This window comes from Asparagus officinalis, chromosome 1, assembly GCF_001876935.1.
Source record: "Asparagus officinalis chromosome 1, Aspof.V1, whole genome shotgun sequence".
Classification (NCBI taxonomy): Eukaryota; Viridiplantae; Streptophyta; class Magnoliopsida; order Asparagales; family Asparagaceae; genus Asparagus; species Asparagus officinalis.
Genome location: NC_033794.1, coordinates 114,422,608 through 114,434,303, shown reverse-complemented (window position 1 = coordinate 114,434,303; position 11,696 = coordinate 114,422,608). Strand labels below are relative to the sequence as shown.

Genomic DNA, 11,696 nt, shown 5'->3' with positions numbered 1-11,696 from the left:
AATTGGATATGCAAAACTCCATACTGCATGAACTGCAAACACCTAAATTTTAAATCTCAAGAGACCAACAAATGAAACTAACTTTGAGGAAACAAAAAAGAAATAATTAGTAGCTTGAATTACACAGTAATGGAAGCAGAATGGACAGGAATCTATACGGGTCTAGCTAATGGAGAAGTCTTGTAATTTCTGGTCATTGTATTTTCCCATATCCTATTGGTATAAAGTGTTTAACACTATTATTATCACTTACGACCCTCTCCAGACCAATGCTTTCTAATTTAAAATTCAACACCAATATCATATATCAAATAAAATATTTTGAGCTCATTAAACACTATTCAAATATATTTTCACTTCTGTTACCAAGTCAAAAGCTCTAATGGAAAGGAAACAGAAAGCATGATTCTATCAAGTCATACCATGGAGAGTGGATGCGAACAAAGTTTCCAACTACCAACTCCACATTTTCACATATCTTCGAACTGAAAATAATTGTCCTCTTCGTGCTTCCCACAACAGCTGCATATTTGATGGTGGCCCTATCAGACTGGGAATTCTACAAAAAAAATTGCACAAAATCATGTGTAAGCACCACAGAGAAAATACAATTCTCATTTACCAACACAATTATAGCTATATCATTCAACCCTTTGCGTTCTCATTACACAAAGAAAGAAGAGTATGCAGGGAAGGGCAAGAAGTAGACTTGTTAATGACAGTAAAAGATGTTTTGTTCCAGACAGAGAAAGCAATCAGAAGGTAAAGCCTGCAGAAATAGAAGTATGTATCTTTACCAGAAAGCAATGGCCTCCAAGCAACATAGGAAAAGAGTATATATCCTCAAACTTAATAAAAATATAGAGTACTGCAGCGATTAGATCGTCACATCTGCTTTAAAGGTTGTGGGACTAATCACCTCAACTACAAAATTCTAGGAGACAACAATTATCATAATGCAGTGCCACCTGAATAGTATATTGTATACTAAATTTACTAATGATCAAAGCATACTTGAGGGAGATAAAAGGAGGAATGGCAGATACAGCAAACATTTAGTGGAATAACAATAAGAAGCATCTAAGTAAGAATTTACGCTGGGACACCAAAGCAAGACAAGGTAGGAGGCAAGTCTCTTATCTTAGACAGATATCTGGGAACAAACATGCTACATGAGCCAAAAGCTTATAGTTTGCACACTGTCCAAATTGCAACAAGTTCAAAGTGAAGAAGTATCAGAAACAACAGAACTGTTGGTAATTTCAGCAATCCGACATCTATAGATAAAGTTTAAATGAAGCAACTTCACAATCATTGAAGCTTTCAGCCATATCAAAAAAAAAAAAAAAAATACAAAGGTCCTAATTAAGTGCTTGTCCACTGATCTGAATTAAAACTCAGTGAGAGTTTCTACGCAAGGATTAAATTTATTGTATAAGAAACTTGGAATCTAGATCTCCGTAAGTACCAGAGAAATGTAAAATTCAAGCCTATTTCAAATGTGACCTACCAGCGGCCAGCCAAATAAAGTCTGTACTAGCTTGCAAATTACATGGCATGGGTGTTTGCTCCAGAAAAAGTAAAAGGAAAGAGACAGCAAAAGTAAGGTCATTAATTTCTCACACAAACCATCATAAGGTTTGCCTAAAAAGTAAGCTAGGTTATCCAGCATAACTTAGTTGAATATTTCATATATACAATGATATAACTAGCATAACAAGACTGACATTAGGGTATTCACCAAGTAAGCATTGGCAAACTGTCAGCTTCGCCTCTAAAAACCTTGTCAAAATTTGCACATCCAAGCACTCTGAGTCATCTGAAGAACAAGATTCACAAAATGGAATTAACATGCTATTTGCGCAGAAACCAATCTTGCAAAAGTGAAACTTTACATGGTCTCAACCAAATTTAGAATATAAAATATCAATCAAAAATTAAGAGTATGCTAATTCTTACTAGGGCTTCTCACTGTTTGTGAGTGCTTTAAGAATTGCAGATGCCTATCTTTTTCAATCTGCAATACTTGTTGTAACCTCCCAAGATATCCAATCCTGCATAAAAGGTATATATCTGATAATGTGCGTATCCGTGTGTATAGAAAATGATGGTGCTTAGAAGTACCTCAATTATATCACAGACATACATGTATTATAATAAGTCTGCATTTTAGAATCGACGCTCACCCTGTCTGTTTAGCTGTTGGATAAGGGGAAGCCTCTATTTCCGATTTACTGAAAGCTTCCTGAAATAGATCTGCCATAGTGTGTCCTTTAACATTTTGGGTTGCAACATATAAATGCCTGTGATCATTATCATGCTAATGGAGAAGCCACTAAAATTAGCAGTGAACAAATAAAATATAAGCATATAGAAAGCAGTGGCCACGTGTTAGAGATGTACCTCATCATCACTAGACTCGTCACCTGAAAATTCAGGGGAGTCTTCACTGTCAAGAATTCTACCACCCAGATGAGGCAATATTCTCTTTCTATCATATTGCATCTTTCTTTCCTTGGCTTTAATATTCTGAGGCAACTGTAAAAAGAAATGAATATCTCAGATAGATTGTAACATTGGAAGTTCATAATGTGTCTCTCATTGTGAGTAATTCACTCCTTATAATCTGACATGACAACTTGCCAAAATAGATGGAGTTGATTAGTTTGGACAAAATCTCGTTGCTTAAATGTTGAACATCCATTTGTTGATGTGGATGTGAAAGAATTGAATATAAATCATAAGAACTATGCAGTCAAATAAACACAAATTAGGAATGCATACCAAATTTGGAGGCCCCGTAGATGGCTCATCCTTTTGTTGCAAATTTTCCAGCAGTTCAGCCACTGAAGGTACTTCACTTCTTTGATCATAGGGTGCAACCTTCATAGGTAGCTTGTCACTTTCTTCATGAAGATTTTCAAACATTTCAGCTACTAAATCTCCCACAGTTCCATGCTCGCACTTATTGAATAAAGTAGGGCCTTCAGTCGCATATTTGACAGGGTTTTCATTTCTATCCTTTAGTGCAGTATGCCCAGAACTGTTTCCTCTCTGTGGCAGGGAACGAAAAGAAAACTTGGGTCTGGAACTTCCTTTATCACCTGTGACAGAAGCAGTCACTAAACGGTAAAAAAAAAGAATATAGAAGAAAAAGTATATGACAAACACTTCAAAGGATATGTAAATATGTTAATTTTCGCACTCTAACCACCTAGGATATGACATTAATAATAATCCGGTGTGTATATATACATATAACGCATTAAATCCTAGCTGTAAGTCCCACCCTTGATATGACACATTCCCAGTAACCCAAGTGTATGTGTGTGCGCGTGCATGCTCGCATGTGTGTGTGGAAACTTCAAATGAGAACTTCTCTAAGAACTTGATAATTCATCATCTCATAGATGATATGTATTGTTCAGTTTAGCACATCCAAATTGATCTGTGAATGAGAAATCAGGAGGTTTGACTTTTGAGAACTTCTTTTATGTCCAAAGTATAATTTAAAAAAAATGCAATTTCAGATGGAGAAAAGAGATACAGTTTGATGCATGGATAAAAGTTTGGATACGTCTTGGTCTGAGACTTAGGCTATTTAGGATGCCTAGATCAAGATGAAAAGTGTGGTTACCTAAAGTTTGGTTTGTTTTTGAGTACTCCCAAATATTATTTTGATAACTAGTATGCACATGAAGATTTCCATATATGGACGTGCATTCATCTGTGTATAAGAATGTATACACATATGTATGAATGTACATATTATACTGAAAAAGGTTTTATTTAATACCTCCTAAGGCATAATATGACCAACTACCAAACATATATGCAATAAGTTGGATAATTCACTTTGTTCATGTCCGTCCACATGCATCTTAGAACTCATTTTGCATCAAATATAAACTGAACAGCTTTTCTACAAAGGAGTAAAACAATATCAAGATTCATGAGTTAGAGGTTCTTAAAAGACATTATTTTTATTTTAGAGGTAATTCCTTTTGATTTAAAATCAAATTGTATTGCAAAAAGCATGAAAATACACTGACGATTAAAAAAATGAAATATGTAGTACCTGTATGAATTCCTCTCACTTCAGACATTTCAGAAGTAATTGGACAATATTCTGTCTTTTTAGACACAGTAGCCAACTCATGGGCTTCTTCAATAATAGCAGACCATGTGCATGCATCAGGTTGCTTTGGACTTGTCAAATTGGGCCGTCTATTAGTCTGAACTGCAGCAGCTCCATAATTGGCAGACAACTTTGAGAGCACAGCATTCTCCTTCAGAATCCCAACGAAGAAGAGCTTCAATGGAGTTGGATTTAAAAGATATAGATGTTCCAACTTCCAAATTTGCTAACTTCAGTGAATTTTATAAAGGGATATAAAATAAACACATCCTCCCACCCATTTGGAGCATAGCATTTCGTAAAAAGCTTCCCTTATCAAAGCGTATTCCCATTCTAAAAATCATCCCAACACAAGACAGCTGATGCCAAAAATACTAATTATAGTCACTTCCCCAAATTATATAGGTTATATAATGACGGTTAATATCATCTACCTATAGGAAGTTAAATTTTGAAGGCAAAATATCAATGTATAACCCCTCTTGAGTTTCTCAAACCAATGATTTGGAGTCAGCTTATCGAGGCATTCATATCAAGATATTTGTCAGCTATAAGTTTCGATTAATACTTTTATCAGATCGTAACAACTGAGACTCGTACACCGTAGTGAATCCCATGAGTGTGAAAAGCATTGAAGATATATGATGGGCAAAGAAGGGAAATCTACATGGATCATATCTGACAAATAGTTAGATTGACAATATCAAGCTAACTTTAACAAGGTAACCAAAACTTGCAGAAGGGAAACAGGCAACTAGCTAATATATGGCTGATTGAGAGATTGAAATTCCAAGCCTCGCTGAATTTGTCTAGCTAATGTATGTATTTTTGCCAAACATATTGGATATAGGATAATCACAATGTCAGTAGAAAGAGCATATTGCTTAGCTACAGAACATAGTATAATCATAATATTAATAGGAACGACCTATTGTAGTAAATAGCGGTAGCACTATAGAAGAATGGTTGACGATTAGTAAGCATGAGAAATTAATACATGTCATAAAGGAGTCACGAAACGACTCGGAAATATATTATATAAAAATGTTGTAGAATATTTGTTTCTGTTTCTTATATATAGAGTATTAATCTAAGTTCTTAAACTAATAATGTAAGGTTAGTGAATGGATCACATACAAAAATAAAACAATAATTGTAATAACTTACCTCATCAGAAATTGAATCATCACCAGATTCACTATGGTGATCATTACTTGACAGAGGCTGAATCTCATGGTTCCCATCTTGGACAGCATGCACACCAATCACGGAGTCAGAAGAGATATTCTCGAGCTTCTGGCCATAGCATGTACACATAATTACCATGTCAAACTAGTAGACTGTGGACAAATGGGAAAAATAACAAGAGATCCACTTAGACATGCCCCACTAGATGAAGAGGTGTTTCTCTGCCTCAAATTAACTTCATAAGCACCAAAAACTGGTTTCTTCTCTTTACCTGACTCCAAACAAAGCAAGCATGGATGCGCTCAGTTGACCAGGAATAAATTGCTTAAATTTTTATAGAAAATATCTACTACATTATGCAGCTAGCTTGTCAACCAGACACTGTAAATTGCTGCTTTTTTTAACTCCACAAAGACAAATAAAGAGAAAGAAAAAGCAAAAAGGAAGAAAGTTATCAGTGGGGTTCAATGTGAAACCAAGTGATGAAGAGGATGCCGTAGAGTTGCGCAAACTAGATCAATCAGATCCACCTTCCTCGAAGTTCACATGAATAAAGTAGATTTATTCATTCAATACACAAATCCGGTAAAGAAAAGTCTGCCTAGGTAAAAATTAAAATATTGCATTGTCACGTGATCAGGTCAAACTATATTGAACACTGCAAGTGATATAGTAAGTAAAAAGTAATATACTGTCCTTCGGTAAAAATTATTTCTTCAAGTTCCATGGAAATAGGCACTAAGAAGTATAAAAAAAGTATGACAGGAATCTAATAATTGATGGTACCTAGAGAGAGAAAAACTTATGTCAACTTAAGTGGACCATCCACCAAAGTTTCTATCCATTGATAAAAAATTTCTTCATATGATGCACGGATCTCTAGGTACCATCAATGGATAGAAACTTTGGTGGATGGTCCACTTAAGTTGACATATATATCATGCTCATATGCCCCAAAAGAAGTGACTAGAATTGTTTCTGAAACATTACCTGCAAGAGATTCAAGTCGTGATAACATTGGTAATGATAGCTGCTCCTGTTGAATGCATCTTAATCAGAAACATGGTGGTAAAAGATCTAAAACTTCAGGGGAGACGATAGAAAGTAATCTATTTCTAAGACAGCAAGCAACCTATTTCCAAGGTTTCCAGGAATATATGAAAAATGAGAATATTAAAACAACAATCATCCACCCTTGTGTCTAGGTAAACAAGAAGGAGGGTATTGAGTTACATAATATTGTCTAAATCTCAATGCCATGGCGAAGAGTAAATGATATCAAAGTTGATGGGTGAACTAGCCTAGTCAAGTAAATCAAATTTTAAGACAATTAGTGTCGGTTGCAATGGTGATGGACTTAACATATACTAAATAAACAATGAAGAAAATGGATCACTTGCGACCAGTGTTTTCAAAGGCACGCGCACGTCGCTACGCCTCATGCGCCTTGCAATACGGGGCGGTGGCGAAGCGCCTCGCATCTGATGTAGTAGCGCCTTTTGTGCCTCACATACATCCTGACTTTGCGCAGGGTGCATGTAGTACATACTCTCATATAGTTTTGTTTGTTAACATTTCAATCAAGTCTTTATACTCGATAATCCATATCCCAAAAAAGCAAAATAAATCCATTAGGCCTTTTTGGTGGTCTTCAATTGAGGACCATAACTAATCCTTTGTTTGGATATCAGTCTTGATTTGAGAATTTATGAATTTTGCTACAATCTTGTGTTAGCATTAGCATTAGAAATTAAGACCTTATACTGTGGTGTTGTAGTAAGATATTATTTATACTGATATATTTTTTATGTGAATTCCTAAACATGTTCATTCGTGCTTGATTATATATCTTGAAAATTTGTGTGCGGTGTGCGTCTCGCATCACTCGGGCGCACACATCGCATTGTGCCTTGCGCATGTGTGCGTAAAGATGCTTTGCGCCCCGCATTGCGCCTCGCGCATTGACAACACTGGTTGCGACAACCAAAAATGCATTGTGCTCAGAAGATCATGTTAGGTGACCAGTTAATTATTGTGCCTCGAAGATGAATATGACTCACCGAGACTCTTTCCTGGTTTAGGGTAAGTTAAGGGTTAAACCTTTGGAAAGCAAGCTTAACTCGCATAACCAAAAAGAAAAATCTAACAAACAACTAAATTAAGGTCAAGGTTGATGACATGCAAATCTAACAAACCACTAAATTAAGGTCAAGGTTGATGACATGCAAACACTTTCTCGTAGTTGCAATACCTAGGAACTTGTAATGATCTCATCAAGAAGAGGTTAATAAATAATAATTAGTCATAAAAACTAGGTTAAGTATGTCCTGAAGCTTTCTCAACCTTGAGTTGTGCTCTATAGCCATCCCTATTTCGGTGGGAAAAGATTAGATGACTAACAATGGCAGCGACTATGTTGCATGGGTACAGGTGCAGACATAAATATAGACACAGGTGCATAACGAAATACAGCAAAATTGTAAAAGTTAGGATACAAGGACACGGCATATACATACATGTAAAAACTAATAATCTATATGAGGCCAAAATTATTTTTCATTCACATGTTATGCGAACTAAAATCCTTATACCATTTTATGTTTCTTTTATCAAGTGGATTATAAATTAAAAAGTCGCTCGTTTCTGAACTAGAATACTAGATACCCAAACAACCCTTTAAAATCATACTTATGAACTAGGTATGTGCTAAAACGAGTCTCAAGTCCACTAAGTTGCATAATAAATTTGAGGTGAAGTTTACGATATATGTTCAAGAAATGTATCACAAGTTTTTTGAATTAAAGTGAGTGTTATATAATTGAGTAAACTTCTGTATAATTGAGAGAGAGAAGTGGAGTCATCACGAACATAAAATCTTAAAATTTTTTAAACGAGAAAAATTCATGCGCGCGAGTAATTACCCTAAGATGCTGCGCTTTGATAGAAACTAGAGCATTTTGATAAGGAGAGAAGAAGATCATAGAATTCTAGCTGTCAATTCAGCCCGAGAAGCAGCACATTGGTGCTCGGTTTTTCAATTGAATGAATAGTTACAGCTACAGCGCGCGCCACGAGGGATCGGAGCTACCTTGGGAAGCACTGGTCACACTTCATTCTGAGATCCTTCCGGTGAATAACGAGATCCATGATCTGGTCGATTGATTGTATGACACGATCCGAGAAGGTTTGAAGCTGTACACCGCCAGCACCAGTTGGAGGGAGTTATTACTGCAAGGTTGTGAGTAAAGCACAGGCAGACTTTAGTAAGTCTCAAAAGAACTTGGGTGGATAACCGAATGTGTATCTGGAACATATATCTCGGTGAAATACTTATCACCGTCAGAATTTGATCTATGCAGGACTTAGTGACGTTGAGACTGGCGTTATGTTAGCCACCAGATACCTATCTTCATGAAGTAGATTTGAACAGGTTGGTTGTGGTATGCCTAGTAACTTGGCTAGTTCAAGGAAAGGCGAAGCGACTTTATAGATTGAAATCCAGCTTAATAAAAGAAACATAAACAGATGCTATGAGCGCAGGGATTTAAGTTCTAGCCTATAACCATGTAAATCGAAAAATAATTTTGGCGCTCATACTACAGATTATAGTTTTTACATGTATGCTAATACCGGCGGACTGTCCCTGGTAGATTCTTAACTTTTACAGATTTTGCTGGTATGTTCGTTATTGGCACCTGGTGTCCTATATTATATGTCTCAGGCTGCGTACCCACATCCGAGCCCAACCATTGTCGCATGCCATTGATCTCAGTAATGCGCTAATCTTTCGCCCACCCGAATATAGGAGGGCCTATAGAGGCAGCTTAACTCCAGGTTGTTAGGAAAGCTTCAGCACATACTTTAAGCCTGTTTTTATGAACTAATTTATTGATTTATTAACCTCTTCTTCGATGAGATCATTAAATTCCTAGTCGCGTGAAGGCTTTGGCACGAACTTTAGCAGGCCCACCCGGTGATTTAGCTGCTATAAATACCCTATTAATCTAGGGTTTTGGTGAGCAAGTTGAGGGGGTTCTTTTGTTTCGGCTGCAGGAGAAAAGAAAGAGCAGCGAAGGAGGAGTGCATGTTGAGGGCGTTCTTTTGGCGGCAGCAATAGAAAAAGGCAAAGCTTGGAGGCGTGTGCAAGGGCAGCGGCTGAATTGTTTTGTGCGGGGTTTTCTTTTGGCTGCTGCAGACAGAGAACAAAAGCTACAGGGATTTTGGCGGCTGACTGAGAGGAGAAGAAGCAAAGTCTTTTTGTAGTAGTTCTTTGTTTTGTGCATCCCCTTTTAAGAGAGATAATTGTATGAGGGATCTGAGAGTTTGTGTGAGGGTTTAGATTGTGAGATTGTAAACCCAAGTTGTATCTCTCCCTCTAATAGTAGATCTCCCCCCTCCTTGCCCCGTGGACGTAGGCAGTTTGCCGAACCACGTAAAATTTGTGTTCTTGCCATGATTTGTAATAGCTTGTAGGATCCCTCGACGCGCAGTCCTAGAGCTGACGAGAGGACCCTCGACGCGCAGTCCTAGAGCTGACGAGAGGAAGAGCTGATATCTCACTTCGATGAGATATCTGGCTTTTTGATTCTTGTTTCCTTTGAGAAACGAGAATTTCATTGTGATCTAATCTCTTGTTGTGCACCTTGCGCACCGGAGGTGCTGCCGAAATTTCCGCTGCGCACAACAAGTGGTATCAGAGCTCCGGGTTGGACTTGGGAGCTTGTTTGAAGGATTCGCTGAAGGATTCTTATTTGAAGATTAGATCGACAATATGGGTGAAACAAGCACATCGGGATCGTCTCTTACGAAGACGATACATAGTTTGAGCATCAATAACATGAAGATTGATGTTCCGAAGTTCGACGGCAAGATTAATTTCGGATTGTGGAGGTGTCAGGTGATGGACGCCTTGGACGCTCAGAATTTGGAGGAGACTCTTGAGTTACAAGAGAAACCTGCCGAGATGGAAGCTAAGGTTTGGAAGAAGATGAATAGTAGGGCGTGTGGAGTTATTCGGTCATGCTTGACGCCGGATCTTATTTATGACGTGATGAACGAGACTTCGGTGAAGAATATGTGGGAAACACTCAATGAAAAGTATCTTACTAAGAGCATTGAGAATCGGCTTCACTTGAAGAAGAGGTTTTATCAGTTCAAGATGAAGAGGGGAGTTTCCATTAGGGAGCATGTTAATAACTTCACAAAGCTACTTTCAGACATGGCTAATGTGGATATCATGGTTGAGGATGAAGACAAGGCGATGCTACTTTTGTGTTCGTTGCCCGAGGATGATTATGGTACTTTTGTCCTAACTATGATTAATGGAAGAACTACTGTTAGTTATAAGGAGGTGACCTCAGCGTTGGTGAATTATGAGTTGAGGAAGAGTGTTGATGAGTCCTCCGAGAAGGCATCGGGAGATGCATTAGTAGTTCATGGCCGTGGTTCAAACCGAAGCAGGAGGTCGCAGTCTAGAGGTGCACATCGTGGGATTCGTAGGAATCAGTGTGCCTTTTGTAAAGAGGATGGACATTGGAAAGCTGAATGCCCAAAGTTAGATCGAGCCGAGAAGAATAAGGGGAAAGCTGTACAAGCTTCAGAGGTGAATGTTGTTAAGACTAGTGGCAACAATTCAGATTCGGATTCTTCAGGCTATTCGTTGTCTGTACTTCCGTCAGTTTGTGTTGCCAACTCTACAGAGTGGATGTTGGATTCGGGTGCTTCATACCACGTTTGTCCTAGGAGGGATTGGTTCTCCAGCTTTCAGAAGTTGGAAAGAGAGGATGTTGTGCTCATGGGTAATGGACATGCATGCTCTATTGGTGGTATTGGTACCGTTCGGATTAAGATGAGTGACGGGATGATGCGGGAGTTGGAAGAAGTGAGGTTCGTTCCGCAGTTATCGAATAACATCATTTCACTAAGAGCTTTGGTGGCATCTGGCTATAAAGTGACCTTGATGGATGCACGTTTGAAGGTCACATCGGGGTCCATGATTGTGATGAAGGGCGTCAGAAGAAGCAATTTGTATTATTTGCTCGGAAGCACGAAGATTGATAGGGAGATGACGACTTCATCAGATTCGGCTAGACTGTGGCGTTGTTTGATGCTGGGTTATTTGATTGGTAATGCCGTGCATAGGTTATTGAGGAGTGCGTTGACCTGCAGTTTGAAGTCCTGTGAACCCATTAGTATGAGCGAGAAGACCGAGGTGGATTTTGGCACTTCTATCCATAATTCGAGGGGTCTTCTGAGGGGTGTTCATTCAGGCATTCGGGGACCTTCCAAGGGAGCATCATTGGGAGGTAATAGGTATGTGGTTTCCGAAGTTGGGGATTGCTCTAGGCATTGGTGGGTTGCAACCAAGTCC

The 11,696-nt window shown here is 38.2% G+C and overlaps 1 protein-coding gene across 1 annotated transcript in view; it reads right to left on the bottom strand.

Moving 5' to 3' along the window:
* Positions 380-11,696, bottom strand: part of LOC109839799 — a 15,081-nt gene continuing 3,764 nt past the window's right edge. Inside the window, exons 3-12 of the mRNA XM_020408296.1 lie at positions 6,317-6,362; positions 5,524-5,597; positions 5,306-5,434; positions 4,079-4,289; positions 2,785-3,104; positions 2,404-2,538; positions 2,187-2,320; positions 1,960-2,054; positions 1,728-1,819; positions 380-559 (exon numbers count right to left, since the gene is read on the bottom strand). Of these exons, the coding sequence (XP_020263885.1) occupies positions 380-559; positions 1,728-1,819; positions 1,960-2,054; positions 2,187-2,320; positions 2,404-2,538; positions 2,785-3,104; positions 4,079-4,289; positions 5,306-5,434; positions 5,524-5,597; positions 6,317-6,362 (1,416 nt within the window). The remainder of the gene's footprint in view (positions 560-1,727; positions 1,820-1,959; positions 2,055-2,186; positions 2,321-2,403; positions 2,539-2,784; positions 3,105-4,078; positions 4,290-5,305; positions 5,435-5,523; positions 5,598-6,316; positions 6,363-11,696) is intronic.